Source organism: Postia placenta, assembly GCF_002117355.1.
Source record: "Postia placenta MAD-698-R-SB12 unplaced genomic scaffold POSPLAscaffold_13, whole genome shotgun sequence".
Taxonomy (NCBI): Eukaryota; Fungi; Basidiomycota; class Agaricomycetes; order Polyporales; family Adustoporiaceae; genus Rhodonia; species Rhodonia placenta.
The window spans coordinates 733,378-758,461 of record NW_020169844.1 but is presented as its reverse complement, the minus strand read 5'-3'; the positions used below and the strand labels follow the sequence as shown (position 1 = coordinate 758,461).

The window sequence follows — 25,084 nt, the reverse complement described above, 5'->3', positions numbered from 1 at the left end:
CCGGACACCGTGTTGGAAGGTCCATCCGTGGACTAGCTTCGACGCGCTCAACGTTTCATTCGGGCAGTCTCCATTCACATCTAGTAAATGTTCTTAGAGCACGGTGGACATTCTCCTCAGTGAGGTGTATTGCAGGACACGGAGAATCGAAACTATGGTCTTGACGCTCAGAGCACCGCAGACACACTAAGCAGGATACAAGTAGACGCCAGAGATCTGGGAACATTTAGCTTTTACGGAGCAAGCAGACATAGATTCAACAGGAGATCATGGACGATTCAACATGATCAAGGATCATCATCCGTGTCATCATCGTTCTCCGCATGTACCTCCGTCGTAGAAAGTACCACAGGAGCACTCGATCCTCCATCGCGCGCACGTGCAGCGTCCAGCAACGCCTGTGCAAAGGCATGGTTGAAACCTACCCGCCTGAAATTGATTTTCCGGGGAAGGACTTGGCCCGTTTCGTACAAACGCCGGGTTTCAGAATGATGCTTCGGGTTGGAAGACGCTTGTATAACCGCCTCGCGAACCTAGAACGGTATGGTCATGTCATAATAATGAGGTTGATTCGCGTTAGCCCAGCGCACCTGCGTCGGTAAGGAATCAAATTCCCCCTTCGTCATCACAACTGCTGACACGCGTTCGTAGGTACCAAGATAGCAGCGCATGGCAGAGACGATGGCAGATAGCTCATTGTGTGATCCCGTGAGCTTGTTGTCTTGTGCCTCTCGCCAATTGCCTTTCTTCGATCTCATGCGTGTCGGTTTCACTAGGTATCCAAAATCGTACGGGCTCTCCCAGACGGCTTCATTGTTGACAAACACATGCTTCACAGATCCGCTGGACAGTCATATTAACATAGAATGACAGTAAGTAACATGAGACTTACAAAATCTGCGAGGTTGGCACAACGAAAATACTTAGGGTTCGAAAGGAACATCAAGACAACTGTAATGCTACGGACCGGTGATACGACCTACGAAACCCTAACCCCTAACCTGGGTGCGACCTAAAGGGACTAGAGACGGATTATAGTCTTAGTGAGAGGGGAGTTAGCAGCAAGGTGTCCCGCGGTTCGAGTGAACACGAGAAACGCCTTCAGAAAAGGCTACGAACGCTAGGGAAGGTACGAGGTGGCTCGACACGTCGTCGAAGCTACTCGGAGGCTGTGGGTGGTTAGTGGAGACGAGCGAAGCTCGGCAGAGCTCTTCGATGTATCGTAGAGGGAAGAGACACGATTCGATAGGGTGGACTTAGCTAGGACGTGGTTCGAGGTGCAACGCAGTTCTTCGACAATAGCCGAAGTCGAAAGGTTCGTCGAGACGGTATCGACGAGTAAACGCAGTAGACGAGGTTTCGAGGTTACGCAGCGAGGAACAAAGTGACGCAGTTAAGGGCTTAGACGCAGGGCGAACTCGACTTATGAGCTCTGAACTCGAGGGGGGAACCGGATCTTGTGTTTTTTGGAGAGAAGTACGACAGATTTTATACTACGCATAGGACGCTACGACTATCGAGAGTGGCACACTAGTACAAGGGGCTTTGCATTGTCCCGCACGAAGCTGCCTCACCGAGTGGCACATATCAAGTCCGTCGGTAGAGTGACGTCATGCCGAACGCGGAGATGAAGAGAAACATATGGACACTTCGGACCGGTGTCCGTCGTTGAAGGCATGCCGCAAGGCTTGATACCTAATCGGGAAAGACCGGCTACATCGGTGTGGCATGGAGCGATGCGCGCGCTTGGACGAGCGGCGTCAAGTGGCCCTATTGTTCGCCGAATGCGGGAGATGTCCCGAGATCTACGTGCGAGTCATCGGGACGACCGTGCCGAGCTTCGAGCAAGCGTCGCGCACCGTCGAAGATGTCGAAGAGCGTCAAAGGCGAAATCGAAGTGTTGGGTGACTGAGTCGAAGTGCCGGGCGGGATGCGACTGCCGAAAAGAGGTGTATCGGGGCCCAGAGGGGCTTGGCGCCTATCACCGGCACCAATGCTTTCACAAGCTTGTTGATAGAGCGTTCCGGAGAACAAATGGGCAGTAGGGAATTACTTTCCACTTCGTTTTGCGGTAGCTGAGATGTCTGGGTGAAGGAGCCTTCCCATTGTTGGATCAAGGTTTGTGCGTTCGCGGACTCCCTCGTGAGACGCGCTACTTCTGCAGCCAGAGAGGCATTGCAGTCCTTGGACCACCCCTTCGTCAGAAGTCACGGAAATTCAACGTGCATGAGCTCACCTCAGCTGCCCGGAGTCGGCGGCGAAGCTGTTCGGTCTCCTCGCTCTGAAATTTCAGCACGATCTGGACTGTGCCTGGTGGTACGTCTATGGTAACTGAAGACATGCCGCGGTGTCTAAGAGCGATGTATGGGAGTTCCTGTGTGCTGCAAGTCTTGCAAGTCTTATACTTGGACTCGCGTTGTTTCCATGAGGCTTGCAGAAGGCTTCCATGGTGTCTATCCCCACGTTATGACAGTACAGATAGAACTTTGATAGTGGGGGGTAAGGTTCTGGGTCGGTTGGGGAAGGTAGCGAATCAAATCTCAGCTGAGCTTATTGAACCTAGACTGGACCCGTGTGCGAGATAGATTTGGGAATGGCCATATGTGTGCACTGTCGATCCTAATTTGACACCATGTAAGAATCTGTTTTTTGTGCAGCGCACGTTGGCGAGAGCATTACTACTTACTACCCCAACCGAGCCTTCCTATCCTCTTCCTCCGTTCACGTTGACAGCATGCCACAGATCGCTCAGCCATCACATTGGGGAATTCGACGAATAGCATGTGCTTGTTTAGAGAGTAACCGATTATGAATCATAGAGTCGGCGTGAGGATGCCCTCGTCTGAGTGTCCGTTTTCACGTTCAAGTACAGGTAGGAGTCGCTTCGTGCCGAGCAACGACCGCTGATGTCGTACCTGACCCGAGGTCCATATTTGGGTGCAACCTCGACGACAACAGAGGACTCCTCCGACCAAAGAGCATCAAAGTCGTCAGCAGCCTCCATGTCTGCATCATCGTAGGGGTCTTCCAAGGAGGAGTCAGCATGCTCAACGAGGAGCTCCTCGTCACGCTGGAGCTCCTCGCGTTGTGCGGCCACGATGTCGTCCATCATTTGCGGAAGCTGCTCTTGGAGCTCCTGCAGACGCACCTGCGCATTGGCCCGAGCCTCTGCCAGCTCCGCTTCGAGATGCGCATTGTCTTCCCCGGAGCTCACTTTTGAGTGTGTTGTCGGAGAAGTTGAGCGAGTAGACGTTTCTGACGGAACCAATTTTCATCAATCCGACTCAAGCTGCGCATTACGGTATTTGCACGCGAAATTTCGAGCACATACGCTAAATGTGCTGGGCAGTCAATCAGAGCCGACGTCGCTCAGTGTCAGCCCAAGCGAAACACCAAGAGGCACCAGTACAGAGCGTGCCTGTGACAGACATCCCACACTAATACATTTCCCTTCGCGAACCACTACGCAGGGTGTTGAGCCGAGTTCATAGATAGATCACGTCAATACGGTGAGCAGTTCGAAAAATATCTGTATCCCATGTTTGAGGTGCTCAGAGCGACCCGGACGCCAGTCGCAAACTTGGATCCAGCTGATAGAATGAGTGATGACAGCGATAGTGCTAGTTGACGAATCGAAAATATAATGCTGGCGTTGTATTCTGAGCTCGAGAGGCTCGAGCTCTGGAGCAGAGAGACGAATGTCGCAGGAGACAGGCACCAGCGCCCAGTGTCGATCAGAAAGGATCAAAGCCGTCGTAGCATTTTTCTGCACAGGCCGTGCATGTACACTTCGTCCTCACCCGGAGTCCCGCTTCATAAGCCGCCTGCGACGCTTGCTTATTTCTACTCGAGCCTACAATGTCTACGAGGCTCTTCCTGTTCGAAATCCTTCAAAATGTCTGGCGGCAGTCGCATCGTTGGACACCTCGACGTTGCGGTCTGTCACGAGAAACTTCAAGGTTCCTGCTGTTAACTGTTGTCGAATCAACTGTGTATTGGTGACCTACCTTGCGGGTCTATTATGAAACCGTACCTCAACTACTCTGAGTTTGTGCTTCATTGGTCGTATCGCACATGATTCATAGGCATCATAGGTGCGTCGTAAATGCACCGCCTCTCATCCGTGTGGAAGGCTGACCCATATGGACAGATCATGCAGAACATTCGTTCATCGATTGTCGCTGCATTGTCTAGTCAAAAGATCCCGAGTCCGTACTATACAAGTGTGACATCTTCACGCAGCCCCCTTTATATCCCCATGAGTGGCCCATGAACGCCATAGCTCGTCCAAAGATCCATATCCGCCCTCCACTGAATTCCAGATGATTGCCTTTGCCCGTGGTGCGCCGCGCTCAACCTCTGTGCTCGTTTAAAACAGACGTATCCGAGCTTCGATGATTCATAGGTGAGTGGATTTGCCTGCGCGTTGGGCCTGTTGTTCCTCCCATCGAGGCCTGTATCGCTCATTCAAAACCCAAAAAACGGAACTCTTGGGCTCGGGGTCTGACTCGTTGCTCAACTCGTGTCCGATATCGAGCCCCAGCGCGTTCGGACCATCAATTCGGAAGGGAAAATAATGGTCGTAGTCGGGTGCCTCATCCTGCTTTTGTAGCTGAACACTCCATGAATGCCTGTTGGTTGATTCAAACAGATACAACACTCGCCAGGAGATAACTCGTGTTCTTGAGCTCTTCGGGAATATCCTGTGGTGTCTGCGGCCCCGGGGATTCTACTTCATCGTCGAGGCCGCGGGGCGACAGTCTGGGTGTTATAGGGGGAAGTGGCTGTGGCCTGTGCACTGGTGCGAGGTACCCAGCAAGCCGAAGGTCTCTCGAAGACGCAGTCGTTGGAATTGGCTGGTGATAATTTAACACGACGTGGGTTCTTGTGGGATGGTGGCTGACCTTGCGAAATGATGCTACTATCTGTTGTAGTATGTCATAGTTACTCGTGTTTGCGTCATCAATAGTTGCCACGGAGTCGAGCTCCGTAAGCTCAGACGCGGCGTAGGTGTAGGTATTGGCGTCTGGGCTGGTGGGGACGCGCTCGGTGTTTGAAGTATCGAGAATGGAGGCCATTGTACCAGTGAGGATTGGAATGTTGGGTATGATGATTGCTGGATGGAGATTCTCGGTGACGGAAGGTGTGTGCGCGAGAGAGTGCAGGCAGAGCGAAGATGTGTAGAAGTGCAAAGCAAGTAGCTCACTTGAGTGGCGTTCTGTGCATCCGGCGCCTACGCGCCTACGCGCATCGCGTGCCCGTGTTTGTGCCCGTGACCTGCCCGGTCACTACACGCGCCCTTCGCGGAGACACAGTCACAGTGTCGTTAATGTATTCGTGAATGGTAACAAAGGTTTGGCTTGACGGTCTTACCATTGTCAGGTAAGCACAGAGCTTCTCACTAGGATATGGCGTACTGGCTAAGTAACTACACCAGCTGGCAGCCATATTGAGCATGCATTGAGCCGGAACAGTGGGTTGTCCCGGTATAAACTCCTCGGTCGGTTCCATGAATCTGTTTCTATACGAGTGCAGAATATGATGTTAACGTCTGTCGAAAGACATGGGCATCCGTCTCTACGAGTCGCACATGGAACGAGCACAACCGACGTGGTCGCAGAAGACTGGATATATTTGTGTGATGCGTCGTTCTCGCACCAGGCGTCTCATTTCTAGTATCTACAGCGTACACTGTCGGCGGTGCCCAGAATTTGCTCTCACTATCGTCATGCACGACTACGGATCTCTCGAGCTTCAGCATCTTTTCATGCATGCTATCGCTGATTGATAATGTTCCTCAGAGTCACGAAGCATCGGGCTTATGTAGATGGTCGAGCGAGGCCGGGTGCATTCATTCCTGATCTGACTGTGTATCCCTGTTACTATATGGCCGAAAACAATGCACGAAGGGTAAGTGCTCTGACCAATATGTCCATAAAGACAGAGACTAATTATGCAAGGGGCGCGGATTAGATCTACTTCATACAAATGAACTGCGAAGTGCATGTCAAATACGTTTTCTTCCTACAAAATTGGTGCGTCCTCACGTCGATCGAAGATGGCCACGACGTCATAGGTCGCGATCGTCCACAAAAGGCAGGTCAACGAGGACGCCTTGGACAGAAAGTCGAACATGGCGGAGGGGACGAATGAGCATCGCTTACATACGCTGGCGGCGCGACATAAAGCCAGCCATGTTCGACTTTCCCCTCTCTCCAGCACCATCACCACCCCGCACCCTCTCGCAATATGCTCATTCCCATTCAGCTCATTCTCACCGGTCTCCTGGCGCTCCTGGCGGCGCTGCACGGGCCCGACCTGCTCGACGTGCACGGCATCGACGTGCTCATTGATGGCGTCGTCACCGGTGTCATCGTTGCTCGCGACCGCACGGACTATCTCGTGTATGTCTTCTCTTCCATTCTACATCTACTTGGGCTTACTGCCTTCCAGTCGGACAGTCGTCGACTCGGCGGTGTCGAGCACGTTCCGGTTGTTCGACACTCCTCCCCAGACAGCCCTCCGAGACTGTGGTCGCGTCGACGTTATCTACGTACCGGTTCTCGTGGGCAATGTGTCAATGGACCTGGACGACATGGTCTGCCCCGCCGTCTGGGATGTGTTCATGGCGCCCGACATCGTTCTCCCTTCGACCTCAGGACCGTCAAGCCCGCTCACTGAGGACCGTGTCACGTCGTTGTCTGCACAGCTCGTCGAGGTTGTCAACATTCCCTCGACCCTGCCGTGGACGACACAGCCTGTCTCGACCATCGACGTCTCCACGATGCCTTCCCCACTCGAGGGTATCACCTTGTTTGGTCTCATCGCCGTTCTCCTTCTCACGCCCGTGGCCGCTGTTGCGTGCCTCATGAAGCATAGGGTGGTATCCAAGGTCCGGAAGCAATTGAACGTCGAAGCGGGGCCTAGAGCCTCTCCGTTCAACCCAGCTATTCCGGACACACCCAAGGTAATATCTAATGTAGTCACATCAAGCATCATACTCATGAGTCGTTGCAGCCTTCAACATCGCACACCACCACATCGGAGACTCCTGAGACCCCCGAGGGCTACTACGTTGACCTCGAGTACACCCCAGACCCTGTCGGGTTCTTCATGTTTGTCTTCACTGACGTGTCCGACTTTCTCCTGGGACTCGTCAAGGACGTCGTCTTGCCTTCATCGATCTCAAAGGACGACGAAACACTTGGATGCTTTAATTCTTTCTACGAGTTTATGGCCGAGCTTAAACTAGTTCCCTCGGTCCTCGAGGTTGGTGTCCTTGCTCGTAACATTGAATGCCATGCTTATATAGATTGCCAGAGTGTCGACGCGTGTGGGCAGCAGAGTCTGGTACTCTCGTCCCCGTCGACACCCTCTAATCTTGTGGAAGACATTCAAGTGTCCTCGTCCCCAATCGTTCAAGACGATATTCCTACGACTGTCCCTAACACAACTTCCCCTGCTCCTCTCACGGCGCTGTCGCCTCTTCTCCCCGCCTTCTCCCTCTCCCCGCTACCTGGCTCCAAGTCGCCCATTGCGCAGCCATCCACACGGTCCAGCAAGTCATGGGCATGTGCCATTGACCTATACCTGAGCATCCGCTCCTCGCAGAAGATGCAGGATAGCGAGCCCGCTCAGTCTGCATCTCTAGACCCGACGAGGTACCGTCCCATGCCGTACTTCAAGAATGGCACACTCCAAGAAGGCATCGTCGATACGCACGTCGGATGGAACGAGCCGCTTGTGTTTCCAGATGCGGCCGAGGAGAACGATCCGGTACCGCGGTCGGTGGCACGAGACCAGCTCTACGATGTGATGAATAGCGGCATCGCGCGCAAGACATCCGGCGCGAGCATCGAGCGAATGCACAACCCGAGGACGCGGAGACGGAAGCGACGAAGGAAGGGTGACGCCCCCGATGTCGCAGAATCGAGCGGGACGACAGCTGATAGTGATGCGCCCGCTGCGTCTGCGTTTGCCTTAGAGGTCGCACAGGTACGTGTTCATTCTTTGTCGTCCTGTGTGACGCTGATTCAATTGTGATCAGCCCGTTGCGCGAGAGCCTCTCCGGCAGAGGCCCGTCATCGCGCGCGACGGACTCGCTGCGATTCGAGGCGTACTGGCGCCCTCTCCTCGCCGACCCAGAGCATCGGTAAGCCCTAATGTTTGTATTTCTCTGTGCACTATATAAACATCATACAGGTTATCATTCCCGTATCTCCCGTCGCCCCTCCCCCGCCTCCGCCAAGGATCACATCGTTTGTGGTCCACAATGCAAGCCCATCCTCGAAGCCTGGAATGCTTCCTCCTAGATCCCCCATCCTCTCTCCTTCTGACGACCTTTGGAAACCCTTAATTCGCCCCGACGGATCCTCCGCCCCCTCCTCCAAGCTGCCTGCAGCTCGTGTCCGTACGCTTCCTCCTCCCTCTCGTCAAACTCCCAACACCTCTCGCGGTCCTGCTATGACTGTGGAACAATATCTATTCAATGTGCCTGTCCGCGTCGTTTCTGGCAAGCGAGGCAAGGGCAAGCAAGTCTCCCAGCCGATGTTGTTCCATGATGTACTCGACTCGCTTCAAGAACCTCCCGAAGACTCCGTTGCCCCTGCCACCATGTAATGAACCATCATCTCTCCAAATGATCTTCGCCCGCCTTCACCTCGCGCCCAATGCCCTCATTCTCGATTCCTCCCTGAACTCGAACCCTTTCAATACACCACTCTAGGCCTCCCTCCTCGAAGATAATGATCCTCAATTCGCCGACATCCCTCACGTTGCAGATAGCTCTCCATATCATAATACTGGACCAAAAGTATTGTTCCTACCTATTTTGGCGCGTATATACCTATATCTCTATTACGCGGACATTACTTTCCCACCTCTTGCTCCCTGTATCATTCATCCCCATGGTGCCCATTGAGTCTTATCACAAATACAGTCTATCTTTCGCTAGATATATGGTCATATGTGACCACGCACACTTCATTCGAATATCTTGTCGATGTAGCATTTAGTCTGCGATGTGGTCTCTCTTTAGAATCAAATCAAAGTATCATCACATTACTTCGCGTTCGCCGCAGGCCTGCTCGAACAACTTGCTACCATAATGACACACGCAAGAACACAAGTGCCCACTTGCATGTAAACGTCGAGCTCCGTCGCATGTACGCATTCCAGCTGTTCTGTCGAGTTCCAGGCTATGATCTTCTCTACATCGAAGAACTGCATACTGCTAGTCGTATTCTCGGAAGAACACAGCAACAGAGGAGAATTGAAAGTAATTGGCTTGGCCGAGCGGGAGCAATCTTAGCTCGATTAATGTTCTTCCGCCGAGCATCCTCGGGCGCTTCCAGCCTCGAACCAAGTCCAACACTGTTCAACACGACAAACACCGCTTTGTTTGGGACCGGACATTTATTCTCCTCCGTCTGCTCGTCGAGGAACACGGTCCGAGCATCCGTTGTCCAGACGTACATACTCCCGGCATCGGAAAATTTCATCGCACCTACGGGCGGACCAACCGAATCCGAGGTTGATCATCTGCCGATACTCGCGGGTGCGGGGCAGGGCTGGGAGACCTGAGACTCTGCGTGGATACATGCTGGATCCATCAAAACACTGTGACAGTGCGCGCTCGGTAGGACCGGCCATGAAATGCAATCGAATGCTGCATGTAGCAGCGTTGATGGCACAATGCGAGCGTCGCATATGGCAACGAGGTAGTCTTCAGTCGTGAAAGTCAACTGACGAGCGGAAGAAGCGGAGGAGAGTGGATTGGCGAGACAGGACGAGGCCACTCCGAGCGAGGTTCCGGAGTCTCAGCTTGACATCTTGATGGCCGCCTCGCATCGCAGGTGGGCGTCTGCCCCGCGTTACCCCGTGGCACGCCAACCCCCCCGGTCCCAATTCCGTCGCGGAGACGGTCACCTGGTCCCTGCATACGTTGATGCGCGTTCCCAGACAAGACGGACCATGTGCACACCCAGCCCTGTGATACCTCCACGTCGCGCAGAGTTTGCAGAAATGCTCCTTCACCGTCCTCGGACGCGAACGTACAAGGCACCGATCGCACAGAGCCGATGCTGTCTTTTCACAGCCGGCATGCATCACTTTCCCCGCACACGTATAAGTACCGCGCAGCTTCTATGACCGACGCCGTGCCTTCCCCACACCAGCCTCGCTCACGACCCGACTCTGCCTTGGTCTCAGCCACGCATGTCGAACCCTGAGAAGGTCGAACCGGCCCACGTCGAGGATGCTAGCAGCATCGACAAGGGCCAGCAGTATGGCAACCTCAATGCGCTCGCGCACGCGGCTGCCACAGAGAGGGCGCTCACGCCTTGGCACGCCGTCCGTGTATACTGGAAGGCGACGTTCTGGTGTCTATTCATGTGCATGGGGGCGCTCCTGTGGGGGTACGACTCGCAGGTGAGCCGACCTTCGTCGGATGCACCGGCATCGGCTACTAATGATTGCATCCCACTATTGCCCGCGGTGTGTGTAGGTCGGAGGTGGTCTGCTCAGTGTGCCCTCCTTCCGGCGTGACTTTGGCTTCGAGAGCGATGACGGCTACATTCTTGCGGCACGATGGCAGAGCGCCTTCAACAGCATAAGCTCCGTTGGTGGAATGTTCGGCGGTCTTTCCCTTGGTTATGTATCGGATAAATTTGGGTGCGTGTGCATCTTGGGTCCGGTCCGTGCATCCGTCTTCATTGTTCGCTCTGCGTTCTAGGCGGCGAGGCGCGGTCGCGCTCTGTTGCGTCGTGTCCATCGCCGGCATCTTCATTCAGTTCTTCACGTACCCACACAGAAATGCACAACTGCTTGTCGGAAAGCTAGTCAACGGATACGCTCTGGGTATGCTCTAGCCTCTGCCATCGATGTGGTTTATTAAAATGGCTGTCCAGGAATGTACGTTTCCGGTGCTAGTTCGTACTGTTCCGAAGTGTCACCACTGGCGCTGCGGGGTATCACGACGGCGTCTGTGAACTTGTGGATCGACTGTGAGTATCTAGCGGCCAAGCCTTGCGTGAGAATGATGTCTGACTGGGGCATTTACCTTTAGTGGGCCAATTGTGAGCGGAAATTGAGGTCTCGAGAGCGCACCGTTCTCAGTATATTCTCCCAGCATGTCGAATGGCGTGATCAAAGGTACTGGGAATTGGACGAGCGCATACGCGTACAGGCTACCCTTGTCAGTGAAGATACTCATTTCCTGTTCGACTCACGTCATTGACCGACGTCCGCGTATAGCATCTTGCAAATGATCTTCCCCGTCATCCTGCTCGCAGGCCTCCCTTTCGCGCCCGAGTCGCCGTGGTGGCTCGTGCGCAAGGGCCGCAAGGAGGAGGCGCGCAAGATCCTCCTGCGCCTCTCTGGCGAGACGACCGACGTCGACCTGCAGCTGCAGCAGATCCAGGATACGATTATCCTAGAGGACACGTTTGCCGCGAACTCAACCTATGCGGATTGTTTCCGGGGTGAGCGTTCTGCGCGAAGGTCTGCACGCAACGACGTTGACGTGATGATGGGTGTCAGGCACGAATCTGAGGCGCACGATGATCGCGTGCATGGTGTTCGTGCTCCAGCAGGCGGCAGGTGAGCTAGTCGGGACTCGACTGGTGCCTTGAGACCTGGGAGCTAATTCGAACCAGGTGTCGTCTTCGTGCTTGGCTTCAGCACGTACTTCTTCGAGCTGGCCGGGTTTGCGGACAGCAAGGCGTTCGATCTCGGCGTCGGTGTTACTGCCATCGGTGTAAGTACGCTTCCTCGATTGTCAGACCATTGTGACTGATGCTCGTTACTCTGTGCAGGTTGTGGGCAACCTGTTCACGTTCTACACCGTCAACCGGTACGGACGTCGGTTCATCTTCAACTGGACGTTGTTCGCGTGCACCATCCTCCTGCTCATCATCGGCTTCCTCGCGATCCCGACGAACAACCAAAAGGCGAAGTGGGCGATTGCTGCACTGGTGGGTCAGCCTTGTTCCTGCGTTCTCTGTACAATGAGACGCCTCGTCTCGTGCTGATCATTTTGGGACCGCGACAGACGCTCGTGTACAACTTCGTATACCAGACCGGAATGTGAGCGTCCAGTGATGGTATCCTGGTCTGTGGCTGACGGACGCCGCCTGCAGAGGTCCTCTGGGCTACGTCATCTTCGCGGAAGTCTCGTCGGCTAAGCTGCGCTCGAAGACGGTCGGCATCGGCATCCTCGTCAACTCGCTATGCGGCATGATCATGAACATCGTCGACCCCTACCTGTGAGTCGCTGCTCTTTCCCTTGTATCTGATCAGGAACTACGTGCCAACGGAAATCATTTAATCAGCGTGAACCCCGACGAGGCTAACCTCGGAGGGAAAGTGGGCTTCATCTTCGGCGGCCTAGCGGCGCTGGGCGTGGTCTGGGCATACTTCTACATCCCAGAGACGAAGAATCGCACCGTCGACGAGTAAGGCCTTCATCCCTGTCGGTTCTTGTGCACGGATGGCTGACCTGTGTGCCTCTCTATCCAGGCTCGACACGATGTTCGAGCGGCGCGTCCCGCCGCACAAATTTGCCTCGTACAAGGTTGAGGATGAAGACATGATCGTGGATGACGTCAAGCGATAGCGACGTACATCCTTGCCTGGTATTAGTTTTTCGCCTTGGGTTTCTGTTCATCGTCGCGGTCTGTCTATCGTTGGTATGACTCGCCATGATATTCACGAGGAACAGTCAGAGCTCTTGTAGTACTAGCTTTCATGACACGCTGATGAGTACATGATATGAATGCGTACATTATCTGTAATCTGTTAATTCAATGATAAAGACTTCCGTATGACGAATGCACGCTCACTCCCAGTCGCCTGTACCGTTGGACCTGTCCTTGAGATAGTTGAGCATAAATTACGTTGTGGGAGGATGAATTGCAGCGTCGTTCGGAGTTGGTTGAAGGGATTTGGCGACTATATGCTAGCTAGAATAAAGAAGGAAATGAAATGGCCGCGTAGAACAGACTATATGCGCTTTTCGCGAAATAACCACAAACAACACGACACGTAGAAACAAACCGCACCCAACTCGTCGCGCGCGTACGTGGAACCCGACAGGTCTCGAAGCGTGCTTTAATAGCAACACACGTGCGAGGTAATAACAAAGACGCGACGATATCGCGAAGCACACCCGAATAACTTCACACGATCACGGACTAGTACGCAGCCCTCACAGCGCGCTCGACACCGACGTACTTACACGAAATGTCTCGAAAGGGACCCGAACAGTCACGCGCGTATGATGTCCAAACGAATAGTGGACTTACTATGTGTCGACAAAGCTTGTGTTGGTCACGATTGGGACGAGGGATCCTGTTGCGAGGAAAGAGAGATGATGGAAGTTCGAGTAAGAGGAGGAAACCTACATTTCTCGGCGTCCACGCTGTTTTTTCTACGGACAGAGAGACCGTGACAGCTATGAGATCATATGCGACTTGCGAGGAGAGAATGACGCACGACGAAGCCGTTGATCGACACATCTTCCCGGAATAGAAAACACCTTCCAAATCGAGATGGGAGCCCTTTCCTGGGCACAAGCAAGCTAGGCCCGACGCTTCGAGATTGATTCAGCAACCACCAATGTCTCAGCCTCTCGAGGATGATGTCTCCGTCGCACCATATTTACGTGCGCGTCCTGCCGCCCTCAGGAGCGTGGTGACGCCGGCACCCTCGATTGACCTACAGTGACCACATCATCTCTCTGTCCACGTCGTCTTCGCAAGCCCTGAGTCGAGAGGAAATATTCAGACGCACTTTTCACTTGTGTTCGATAGCAGTCAATAAGAAAAGAAAAGAGAAGAGAAGGAAAGGAAAAGAAGGAGCGTATCTGCTGATGTTTCTTACAGGATCCTTCCATCGACGTTGCTTCGACCTCAACGCGTTCTCCTCCACCACAACGCCTTTATCTCCAAAAGGACATGTGCATTATGTGTATGCAGTCCAGTAGATCCGAATACAAACGGGAGATTTCAATTGTCAACTCATTGCAATATATATATGTCAAAAGTCGTCTACAGAACCTCGGAAATTGAAATTTGTATTCTTAATTATAGATTTACCAGACCTGTTGAACTGTTTATTTTCTCATTGCATGTAACGTGCCACAAGTCGGTTTGCTGTATTATTTTCAAGAACCGACCTCTCCGTTGTGTTAAGGGAAGTGCGTTTGGTGTTACGTTCCAGATGATCGTACTGTTGATTGTATGATAGACCCAGTCATATTCTGTATCAGGAAGAATCACCAAACCTACATAGACCTCGTACGCGCCATGGCCGCCCAAACCAGCGCCACCTCCAGCGCAATCTGATTGCGACTCGAGGCCTCTGCCACTGCCGGACGAGAAAGGGAGTGCACATGATACTCCCGGTGGCGAATCTGACGTTCATTCAATGATATTTGCAAGAGAAACATTTTGAAAGGCGTATATTTCTCACGAGGACTCGGATAGATGTGAACTAAAGACAGTCACTATGCAGCCGTCTGGCGTCGGGCCGGCAGATCAACCGCGAGGTGTGGTATCTGCAAGTTAGATATGCATCATTGCAGTACGCTGACGTGTCTCGCACGTACATTCTCAAGCTCTATTTCGCGCTCAGCGTGAAGGTCTGGCGGCATCTCCTGACATTCTGAGTTGATACTGACTAAGATGTTGCCCTCATGGTAATGTCGCTTTCTGAAGCGGTTGCGCACATTCAGCCTTAAAAAAAGAATGTCACAACCTGTGACTCTGGTGAAAATATCGGCGACGTACAGAGCTAACAGCGAGTTCACGTACACTACTTTTCGTCAGGATCAATTCGCGGGGCCAAAGAGAAATCCGTCCCACTCACGATTACTTGCAGGATTGTACAACATCGCCCACCACAAGTCATCCAGGGTGACGATCATCTACGGGTTGTTCTGCCTGAATGCTGACTACTTTGAGCGAGTGAGAGGCCTCACCATGATTAAAATGACAACCTGTACCGTGCTAATTGCATTTTAGACCATGCACAATGAGACGAAGAGGCGATGACATACGTAGTCAAGATCCCGCGACTGGTGATATAAAAGGTGAGCTCCATGATTAATTCCCTCGTCCTATATCATATGTTAATGGATATGATATGCTGCATGCGCCCTACACACCCCCGTATTACCGATTTCTTTCGGTATAGGACCCTGCACATTATTAGGGTAATGTAGATATCTGCTATTGCAGCCAATAAAACGGCTGTGCGCGCTGGCCACTGGCTTGAACGTGAACCATGATTTAGTGAGAATGTAAAATGAAACACACTTTGTTCTCGTTGTCCGAAACAATGATGTTGTTGTTTATACTCCTGCAAATACGTAAGCAGGTGAGGTTTCACGATAATATATATGTCATACATATTGTAAGTTACAACTGAGCATATGAATAGTTGTAAGATATCGACGAGATGCTGCAACGAAGCACATGCCTATGCAACTTGCTAAAGGGTGATTTCTTGAGCACGCAGTGCAGAAAGGCCATGAAAAAGAACGTTACCGAAGGCTCCAAAAGATATGATTGACTATGAGAGCACATGAGAACGGCTTGCAACGGCGCAAAAATCATGAAATCGTACCATGTGTATTGTCAGAGGTAAACGATACCATCTCGGCGGCAGGACTGCGAGAGGTCTATGGTCAGCCTCCTCTTCCTTACAACTCAGAGTCTTGAATCACGTTTACGGGTACAGTAGATATAATACCTGTGAACACAGTGAGATTCGTTGACTCACGCTGTCATAACTTCATACTGACTGTTGCACTACTGTAATTATGAATCCCTGCCAGAAATGAGTGCGACTGGTATCATGCGTTGACAGAGATACGAACTCACTCCAAGAGCCCAGACAACCTTTTCGAGTGTTCAGCCTTAGAAGAACCATGAGATTGACATTCAATAGACACTACCATGGACGCACTGTCCGTTTCCATTAATTTCTGTACTCATGCACGCAGACGTACAGACCAGACTCACGGAGAGATTGCCACATTGCGCAGCAAGTCTTCGTGGTGTGCTACGTTTTCCACCCACGATACCTGATGGAATATCGTTATGCTATGGTGCATTAAGTGTCATGTCAAACGTGGAATGATACTAACCACTGCAATTGACACTATTTTGATGGTATCCATGAAGCTCATAACATGAAGCATTCGGCTTCATTCCCGTAGTAGTACTCAATCGTAGGATTTAGGACTCACCAGAGAAAAGCAATCTTGGGCGCAGCTCTAAGCCTGATGTACATCTTCATAGGAAATATGGCTCACAAAGCATCTCAAAGATACGTGATCCTTGTGGTAATGGCGAAAATAGTAAACTGTCTGTGCGAGTGACAATCCATAGAGCCTGAGATCGATTGAATCAGTCTGACGCTCGAGTGTGGGTATTGTCGAGTGTACGTACATGGAACTGATAGTACACCCAATGAAGTATGCGCCGACCGTATTGTTCAGCGAGGTGGCAGGGTCGGTCATAACTCACGTTGAGCAAATGAAGGAAGGAGTGCGGTGGGCAAATGTGGTATCGCAGTCGCCTAGCAACTTCATCCCCTTTGTATATATATCGACACAACATTCAGTACTGTAGAACCTGATGCATCATCATAAATCAGAGATGGACACTGGCAGGAGCCACTAATAGAGTTTGACTTCTCGTAACTCGAACTGTCTGTAACGATTAGATCACAGGCACCCCGGGGTCTAGCAGCACTTATGGTTGGGACTTCCCAATACATATCCGGTAGCGTCTCGCGAGTTGGTGAAGGCATTGGAGTTGAGCGCCTTCAGCGTAGGCGCCCAATCAATCGCTTGTTGCATCGGGGAAGTAACAAGTGTGGCGAAGCCGCACTTTTGCTCAATGGCAGTATCCATCCCTTGGAGACACCCCCCATCGCTGAATGTGCAGATTGTACATGTAGAATACAGTATTCGTGATTTATTCCTCAAATTTCGTGACCAGGAACATATTTCAGGCGCCACATGCAATTGGGCGTTTCAAGGACCGGCGTACTGTCATCATGCAATCGAACTGCCGTGAGAATGCCGGCATTGAAGCCGTGCCGGCATGCCGAACCGATCGGGCTCCTTTTTTTAGGTCAGCTTCGAAAGGCTTGGCAGGGCTTCCCACTCTTGCCGTACTCAATTCGTCAACGAATTTGCTGCCTCTGCGCTTCGTCTGAGTTTTTTCGCCTTGCATTCGCGCTGAGTTGTACGTGCATGGCACCTCCCTATAGATTGCTTTTCGGAACAATATCTTGCTCACGCACACGCCTGGTACTTGAGAGCGGTTCTTGATTCGTCAATTGTTCGTGACTCCGAGTCTGAGTCCAGTCTCCAAAGGCGTGGATCAACTGAGGATGTCGGCGCGGCCGAACTTATCGCGTGGGGCCCCGCGTCTTGTTATCGCGAACGGCACGTTTGCGGCACAATATAAGGGGGTCATGAACGAGTGTCTGCGCCGAGCTCCCCGCTCAGCAGGCCGTGGACACCGCCAGTTGTGTAGTCTTGCTTCAGCGTACCTGTCCGGGCAGGAACAGCCTTTCTCTTTTCCCAACGATGGATCCAGAGAAGGACGTCAAGACCGACTCGGAAGTATCGTCGGTTGTGGAGGCGACGCAGGTGCTTGAGAAGGACATCACAGAGATTGATCTCGATGAGAAGGTGGCAGACCAGCCTCAAAAGACATCCCCTCAGCAGGCCGTGCATCAGTCGCGCAAGCTCGAATTCGACACAGGAGAGGAGCATCTGAACTTTAGGCATCATTGGTGGCAGCTATGGTTCGTTAAATTTGTTCATTTGCATTGAGCCCATCTCCTGACCGTCATGATAGGCTTCCCAAGGATCCGCCACCCCCTGCGCCCAAGTCCTTGGCCGATGCACAGGTACGCTCCTTGAGCCTTGCATGTTGCTTGAAGGTTGTCTTACCGGGTATGCACAGGTCATTCCCATGGTTTATGCGTCTATCTTCTCGATCTTGACCTATACGTGGATCAACCCGCTCATGGTCTGTCCTAAAACCACTCTGAATTTGCTTTGCGTAGGCTGATGCACTTCAGACGCTCGGCTACCAACGCACACTGCAAGCGACGGACCTGTGGAAGGTGGATGAGTCTCGCGAGTCCGGCAACCTTGGGTCGCAGCTCGATGCGGCATGGGCGCGGCGCGTCAAGGAGGCAGACGAGTGGAACGCGCGCCTTGCGTCCGGTGAGATCAAGCCAAGCACTTGGACGCGCGCGAAGTGGTTCCTGGCATGCGCGGGCTTTGGTAGGCGGCGGGCAGAGCGGGAGCGGCAGTGGCGCGAAAAGGACGGGCGGAAGGAGGCGAGCCTCGCGTGGGCGTTGAATGATGTGTTTGGCTGGACGTTCTGGACGGGCGGCGCGTTCAAGGTGCGCATACATGCGCGATGTATATACGTGGACAGAGAGAATGATGAAGGCTGTGTGTTACAGGTCATTGGCGATACATCGCAACTGATGGGTCCTCTAATCGTTCGCGTGCGTATTTATCGCGGTGTCGAGTTTGCCGTCACAGAGAACAATATTGTTTATATACAGGCCATCATTAACTTCAGCGATGCACGGGTCGCAGCGCAAGCACGCGGCGAGCCGCTGCCCCACATTGGAAGAGGTGTCGGAATGGCGATTGGGATATTCTGTACGACCGTTACGGCAAGTGTATGTCAACATCAGGTAGGTGCAGTGACTTCTAGTTTCCCATTATTTCCTCTGAACGTGCACATTGCAAATTTTGTACGCAGTTCTTCTGGCGCTCCATGACGACTGGCCTACTAGCTCGGGCGGCATTGATCAGCTCTATCTACAAACGAGGGGTTTCTCTCACAGGCAGAGCTCGTACAAACCTCCCTAACGCGAAACTGGTCACGCATATATCTACCGATGTAAGATGGGAAGGCATTACGGAAAATGACGAGCAGATACTGATAGAGTTCTCCGTAGGTCAGTCGCGTGGATGCCTGCGCACAGTGGTTTGTGAGTGAACAACTGAATTACATTCCATTCATCCTGTTTAACGATCACCATGACCTGCCCTTCGCATAGCATGCTAGTAAGCAGCTATAGTCTATAATGATGTCACTGCGCTCACTACAGACGAATAGCCTGGACCGCCCCGATTCAAGTAACGATCTGTCTGATAATCCTACTAGTCGAGGTGAATCATCCTCCACTGGTAATTGTCGCTAGACACTGAGAGCGCTACTCGTCTAGTTGGGCCCTTCTGCCCTAGCAGGATTCTCGCTGTTCCTCCTGATAATTCCCGTACAAGAGCGCGTCATGTCTTTCCAATTCGGCATCGGCAAGAAGACGCTCAAATGGACGGACAAGCGGTCGAAGCTCATCTTGGAGGTTCTTGGTACGCTATTTCTTCCGCAACCACAACCCAATCTTAATGGTTCATCAGGGGCTATGCGCGTTGTGAAATTCTTCTCCTATGAAGCGCCATTCCTGAAACGTACGTGACATAACTACCATTCATGTGATGGGCAACGCTCATGGGAAAGTGTAGGTATCTACGGGATGCGGGGTGCCGAACTAGAAGGCATCAGGAAGATCCAGTTCGCGCGTTCGGCCAAGTGTGTTCTCCCTAAAGCTAGGGGTCTACGTCAATGGCTCAATTTGCGACTACAGCATTGCCTCAGCGTACTCGGTCCCTGTTTTGGCTGCGACTTTGTCTTTTGTGACATATACGTCAACCAGCCACTCATTCAACGTAGCGATCATCTTCTCGTCATTATCCCTATTTAACGTGCGTAGCTCAATCTCACACTCTTGAGAAGCGTCATAATACCTACGCATCGTTACAGCTTCTACGGCAACCTCTCATGTTCCTTCCTCGTGCGCTCTCTGCCACCACCGACGCGCAGAATGCATTGGAGCGTTTGAAGGACCTCTTCCATGCCGAATTGATGGATGGCGAGCCGTTCGCCGTCAACCCAGTGCAGGAGCCTGCATTGCTCGTCGAGGACGCGACTTTCGAATGGGAGGAAAGCTTGGGTAACCGAGAGATGATTGAGAACGCCAAGGTCACGGAGAAGGCTGCTGCCATAGCCCAAGCAGGGGCTCCCTTCCAGGTCCGTGACATCAACATGTCGGTTCCCAGAGGCTCCCTAGTGGCTGTCGTCGGGTCCGTAGGCAGGTAAGCCTTATTCTATTGATCCTGCAAAAGAGTCATCCTGATGGTACGACCTGCAGCGGCAAGGTGATTACTCTATTAATCATATGAGGCGTTGTCTGATAGCGCGAAAACCAGTCAAGTCTACTCCAAGGCCTGATCGGAGAGATGCGGAAGATCCGTGGTAACGTTACGTTTGGAGGCAAGGTGGCTTACTGCTCGCAAACAGCTTGGATACAAAATGCTACGATGGTACGAAAGACAATTCTTCTTGAGTGTCATGAATGCTGAAACCGCATGTAGCAAGAGAACATCTTGTTCGGACAACCGTTTGAGGAGGAGAGAGTCAGCCGTTTCCACATCGTAACACAATATGCACTGACGAGTAGTATATGCATCTAGTATTGGAAAGCTGTTGAGAACGCATCACTGCTTCCTGATCTTGAGGTTCTTCCGGATGGCGATTTGACAGAGGTAAGCACGAGCGCTAGCCCATTCGTATGAAACCGTAGCTCAAACCCGTGGTTTCCAGATCGGCGAGAAGGGCATCAATTTGAGTGGTGGCCAAAAGCAACGTGTAAGCGACGTGTTGCTTTGGGGCCCCTGGACTGTATTTCTAAGATCATGATAGGTGAACATCGCAAGAGCATTGTATTATAATGCCGATACCGTCATCTTCGACGACCCTCTTTCTGCTGGTCAGTTTCCTGCCATGACAATGGGAGAATTCTTGCTGACTTGACGCACCCTGTAGTTGATGCGCATGTGGGGAAGGCTCTTTTCGCCGATGCCATCCTGGGAGCCCTACGATCGAACGGCAAAACAATCATACTTGTCACTCATGCGCTGCATTTCCTATCGCAATGTGATTACATCTACACGATCAAGGCATGCTTTCCAACCACTAGAGAGATTCTGAAACTGATTTACCATACCATAGGATGGGCGCATTGAAGAACAAGGGACGTTCAACGAACTTATCAGTAATGATCGTGTATTTTCGCGTCTTATCGGCGAATTCGGTGGAACGGCAAGCAAGGATGAAGACTCAGAGGCACCCCAGGGCCAGGAAATACAAGCAGTCGATGAGGACAAAATCAAGGCTGAATCGGCGAAGCGTGCTGTCGCAGGCACAGGAAAGTTGGAAGGCAGGCTGATCGTGCCAGAAAAGAGAACGACGGGATCCGTAAGCTGGAAAGGTGTGCAATTTGTTGACAATATGTTCGCCATGCCAAGGGTTCATATGATTGCAGTATACGGAGACTACCTCAAAGCAGGAAGAGGATACATAACTTTCCCTACCCTCCTCATCCTAATCGTTTTCATGCAAGGATGTACGATCATGAACAGCTATACTCTGATTTGGTGGGAGGCAAAGTGAGTGGACGTTCCAGACCCATTTTCGTTGGTGCTCATATATATCCCTTAGTCGCTGGGATAGTCCAAATTCGGTCTACCAGATCATGTATGCTTGCTTGGGCATTGGACAGGCCTTTTTTACATTCGCCGTGTAATCTATCATTCCTGCGTATCCGGCAATGTAGATGCTGATGGTTCCTTCAGAGGTGCGACGATGGACGTCATGGGCTTCTTCGTCTCGCACAATCTACATCACCAGTCGATACGGAACATTTTCTATGCCCCAATGTCTTATTTCGATACGACAGTTAGTCCATTTCAGTATCTCTGCTCAACCCCATGCTAACGTAGATTGATATAGCCAACAGGGCGCATTCTCAGTATCTTCGGAAAGGATATTGAAAGTAAGCGATGGGTTTTGATCTGCGCAATTATTGGGTGTCTAATATTCCACCCAAGATATCGATAATCAGTTACCTGGTACGTCTCCAGTTTCATGGTGTAACCTTTTGTCTTATTACCGCCATAGTTTCCATGCGACTTTGTAAGTGGCCAGTGACATTGCAATCGACGTTACTCATGTATCACAGTCATTCTTACGATCGCCAATGTGATTGGGAGCGTGACAATTATCACTGTGCTAGAGCATTACTTTAGTGAGTATATATCAAGCAGCCGCACAGGTGCTAGCTAACAACATATAGTCATCGCTGTCGTTGCAATCGCTTGCGGGTATAATTACTTTGCTCTATTCTATCGTGCAAGTGCCAGAGAGCTGAAACGTATCGGTCAGTCGAGCGTACATTTCAGTTGGTTTGACTGGCTGACACCCTCTGCAGATTCGATGCTACGATCAATCTTATACGCGCATTTCGCAGAATCGCTGTCGGGCTTGCCGACAATACGTAGTTATGGAGAGATCCATCGTTTCCTCAAGGACAATGAATACTACGTTGACCTGGAAGATCGCGCTGCATTTTTGACGGTTACAAATCAGAGGTGCACATCATTCCGAATATGGGTTCTCCTTCACTAATGTGCTCGAGTAGATGGCTGGCTATTCGCCTGGATTTCATGGGCGGTCTACTGATATTCATAGTAAGCTATTATATATTTCAAGCTATTTGATATCCTCATGTGATACTTCTAGGTTGCAATGCTATCCGTGTCTGATGTTTCTGGTATCAATCCGGCCCAGATCGGTCTGGTCCTCACTTATTCCAGTACGTCGCATGATTCTTCACTCACCATAGACTGCTGACTAGGTTCCAGCCGCACTCGTACAACTGTGTGGTATGGTTACGAGACAGGTAAGCCTCAGTCACTCCGCATGCCAAGCGTTTCTTTCCCTAACGCATTCTGCGTGTGCGTAGTCAGCTGAAGTTGAGGTGAGGGATTCTCCAATTTGCTTGTGTTGCGAGCACTCAAGGTTGGTAGAACTATATGAGCTCCGTAGAGCGCGGTATGTATTTCATTATTTTTACACCGGACGTGTGTGCTCATCAATGACCAGTCCTCGAATACAGCCGAGGCGACAGGATAGATCAGGAAGCACCGCACGAGATCAAGGATCACAAACCTGTTGCCGAATGGCCCGACCGCGGCGCCATAGAGTTCAACAATGTCGTCATGAGGTACAGGCCAGGGCTGCCTTTCGTCCTTAAGGGCCTGTCTTTGAGCATCAAAGGCGGCGAGAAAATTGGTGTCGTTGGAAGGTATGCACCAAGTTTTCGATTCGCTCTCGAGATTTCAATGTGCCCACGTGCCACAGGACTGGTGCAGGGAAATCCACCTTGATGCTGGCTCTGTTCCGCATCGTGGAACTAACATCCGGGTCGATTACCGTCGATGGGTATGTCCTAGTCATTACTGAAGCTTCTGTCCGCTGAGGGTGGCAACAGCATCGATATTTCAAAGATCGGCTTGAAGGACCTAAGGTCTAAGATCTCTATCATACCTCAAGATGTACGTGGATAATGTTGTTATGTACAAAAGCTAACCTCATTCGCCTTAGCCGCTTCTGTTCAGTGGTAAGCCGGATTATCCAGCAGCTGTCATTTTTGCCTACCTTCTCTTTAGGGACCATCCGGTCAAATTTGGACCCTTTTGACCAATATGTGAGTGGTCTTGTTGTAATCATAGTGTCTATGCTCACATTTGTTGTCAGAACGACGCGCGCCTCTGGGACGCCCTGCGCCGCTCCTTCCTTGTAGAGTCAGCGAAAGGCGGCCTCGGCAACGACGGTATAGAGACGCCCTCCGCTGGTGGCCGTTTCAACCTCGAGACCGTCATCGAGCCTGAGGGCGCTAACCTGAGTGTCGGGGAGCGCAGCCTCCTCAGCCTGGCGCGTGCGCTAGTGAAGGACAGCCAAGTCGTTGGTGAGTGCCATAAAGGAGTAGCTATGCTGTTTCACTCACCACAGGGTGTTCACGCAGTTCTTGACGAGGCGACGTACGTCCATGAGACATCACTCTAATCTTGTTGCTCAATAACTCCCATAGCGCCTCCGTCGACCTAGAGACAGATGCAAAGATTCAGCAGACAATTCAGACCCAGTTCAGTCATAAGACGCTACTCTGCATCGCCCGTGCGTAGCAACCTAATTACTCTGTATCTGGGACGGGCTGTGCTCATACAAGGATCTCCAGACCGTCTGCGCACCATCATCTCGTACGACCGTATCCTGGTTCTCGACTCCGGGAACATCGCTGTGAGTTTCATAAGTCGCGGCTGGCGGGAGGTCGCTCATCGTTTCTGTCCCTCAGGAATTCGACACGCCGCTGAACCTTTTCCACACCCCAGGCAGCATTTTCCGCGGAATGTGCGAGAGAAGCGGTATCACGGCGGGGGAGATCGAAAAGGCACTCCTCAGGTCGCAGGTCTTGTAGACACGACCCTCACTTCTTCACGTCGCATAGATACGGTAACCCGACTGCCTATAGAGGTTCCCATTTAGAACGGAGAGCCGGGGTGTTCCGCAAACGTAACTAGAAATTCGAAAGTAAATTTTGACGTTCGGCCAAATGACACGGGAAAGGTGCGCACGAGAGCCAAGTCGAGCTTTATATCAACATTCTCTACTAGTACACCTCTCTGCTCTATCGACAATAGACATCTACGGGCGGGCGTGACTCGACGGTGCAAGTCTGGGGGGCGAATACGTTTTTGGACAGACTCTCCGCTTGCCCGCCCGTGTATGGTGGCGATAGTATCACGGGGAACGCGCAGACTGGAACAAGGTGGTGTGGGCGGAGGGATCGCCGCACCGAATCTAAAAGACAGACTTGGCGGTGTGCGGGAGGAGCCGTATCTAGATGCCACTCAGACGCAAGGTTGAGATGAACGATCGGGCAGATCGGCAGATTGTAGATGCTCAACGTCAACAGCAGAATGGAGGCAGGCACAAGATACACAAGAGGCTGCGATGATTGGACATGGTCGATATGCTTACCTTCGCAAGTAGACTATGCATGGCCATGCCATACCGTGTCCCGATTCCACGGATGGTAACGGGAGCCAACCAGAAAGACATGCCAAAAACGAGCACTC

General features: G+C 51.9%; 7 protein-coding genes across 7 annotated transcripts in view; 3 read left to right on the top strand and 4 right to left on the bottom strand.

Annotated features, from left to right (window-relative positions):
• Positions 1-3,275, bottom strand: part of POSPLADRAFT_1152032 (hypothetical protein) — a gene marked incomplete at both ends in the record, with an annotated part of 10,091 nt that extends 6,816 nt beyond the window's left edge. The window contains 9 exons of the mRNA XM_024486613.1: positions 380-533; positions 591-843; positions 893-897; positions 1,002-1,021; positions 1,860-2,006; positions 2,054-2,195; positions 2,237-2,351; positions 2,916-3,180; positions 3,215-3,275. Coding sequence (XP_024335757.1) covers positions 380-533; positions 591-843; positions 893-897; positions 1,002-1,021; positions 1,860-2,006; positions 2,054-2,195; positions 2,237-2,351; positions 2,916-3,180; positions 3,215-3,275 — 1,162 coding nt within the window. The remainder of the gene's footprint in view (positions 1-379; positions 534-590; positions 844-892; positions 898-1,001; positions 1,022-1,859; positions 2,007-2,053; positions 2,196-2,236; positions 2,352-2,915; positions 3,181-3,214) is intronic.
• Positions 3,276-4,399: 1,124 nt separating this feature from the next.
• POSPLADRAFT_1049115 (hypothetical protein) lies at positions 4,400-5,078 on the bottom strand (the record flags this gene model as incomplete). The annotated part of the gene is made up of 2 exons (XM_024479667.1): positions 4,400-4,612; positions 4,656-5,078. The coding sequence occupies 2 exons, from the start codon at positions 5,076-5,078 to the stop codon at positions 4,400-4,402; spliced, it is 636 nt and encodes a 211-aa protein (XP_024335756.1).
• Positions 5,079-6,249: 1,171 nt separating this feature from the next.
• On the top strand, positions 6,250-8,619 carry POSPLADRAFT_1151278 (hypothetical protein; the record flags this gene model as incomplete). The annotated part of the gene is made up of 6 exons (XM_024486514.1): positions 6,250-6,404; positions 6,454-6,967; positions 7,018-7,269; positions 7,321-7,986; positions 8,048-8,152; positions 8,203-8,619. 6 exons carry the CDS (start codon positions 6,250-6,252, stop codon positions 8,617-8,619), a joined length of 2,109 nt encoding a protein of 702 aa, XP_024335755.1.
• A 602-nt stretch (positions 8,620-9,221) lies between these two features.
• POSPLADRAFT_1041199 (hypothetical protein) lies at positions 9,222-9,770 on the bottom strand. Its single transcript, XM_024477857.1, has one exon. The coding sequence runs from the start codon at positions 9,706-9,708 to the stop codon at positions 9,415-9,417; it is 294 nt and encodes a 97-aa protein (XP_024335754.1). The 5' UTR covers positions 9,709-9,770; the 3' UTR covers positions 9,222-9,414.
• Positions 9,771-10,395: 625 nt separating this feature from the next.
• On the top strand, positions 10,396-12,613 carry POSPLADRAFT_1151347 (hypothetical protein; the record flags this gene model as incomplete). The annotated part of the gene is made up of 13 exons (XM_024486522.1): positions 10,396-10,428; positions 10,505-10,671; positions 10,733-10,857; positions 10,908-11,003; positions 11,116-11,194; positions 11,254-11,480; positions 11,539-11,598; positions 11,655-11,755; positions 11,814-11,972; positions 12,050-12,084; positions 12,138-12,263; positions 12,330-12,452; positions 12,517-12,613. 13 exons carry the CDS (start codon positions 10,396-10,398, stop codon positions 12,611-12,613), a joined length of 1,428 nt encoding a protein of 475 aa, XP_024335753.1.
• Positions 12,614-14,503: 1,890 nt separating this feature from the next.
• POSPLADRAFT_1049111 (hypothetical protein) lies at positions 14,504-16,522 on the bottom strand (the record flags this gene model as incomplete). Its single annotated transcript, XM_024479666.1, has 11 exons — positions 14,504-14,554; positions 14,606-14,732; positions 14,862-14,923; positions 15,164-15,196; positions 15,315-15,357; positions 15,781-15,801; positions 15,882-15,916; positions 16,023-16,084; positions 16,148-16,149; positions 16,250-16,282; positions 16,452-16,522. The coding sequence occupies 11 exons, from the start codon at positions 16,520-16,522 to the stop codon at positions 14,504-14,506; spliced, it is 540 nt and encodes a 179-aa protein (XP_024335752.1).
• Positions 16,523-17,602: 1,080 nt separating this feature from the next.
• On the top strand, positions 17,603-24,556 carry POSPLADRAFT_1173203 (hypothetical protein; the record flags this gene model as incomplete). The annotated part of the gene is made up of 42 exons (XM_024488223.1): positions 17,603-17,823; positions 17,877-17,928; positions 17,985-18,050; positions 18,103-18,432; positions 18,496-18,540; positions 18,601-18,735; positions 18,804-18,944; positions 19,003-19,039; positions 19,185-19,216; positions 19,273-19,417; positions 19,466-19,516; positions 19,571-19,637; positions 19,693-19,810; positions 19,869-20,200; positions 20,320-20,428; positions 20,480-20,521; positions 20,579-20,650; positions 20,709-20,753; positions 20,808-20,874; positions 20,931-21,064; positions 21,117-21,375; positions 21,430-21,553; positions 21,606-21,686; positions 21,740-21,842; positions 21,897-21,939; positions 21,995-22,015; positions 22,126-22,191; positions 22,240-22,323; positions 22,375-22,534; positions 22,582-22,633; positions 22,686-22,758; positions 22,808-22,845; positions 22,909-22,923; positions 22,973-22,997; positions 23,049-23,250; positions 23,307-23,387; positions 23,437-23,504; positions 23,615-23,652; positions 23,703-23,917; positions 24,037-24,122; positions 24,184-24,245; positions 24,301-24,556. The coding sequence occupies 42 exons, from the start codon at positions 17,603-17,605 to the stop codon at positions 24,421-24,423; spliced, it is 4,260 nt and encodes a 1,419-aa protein (XP_024335751.1). The 3' UTR covers positions 24,424-24,556.
• Positions 24,557-25,084: the final 528 nt, after the last annotated feature.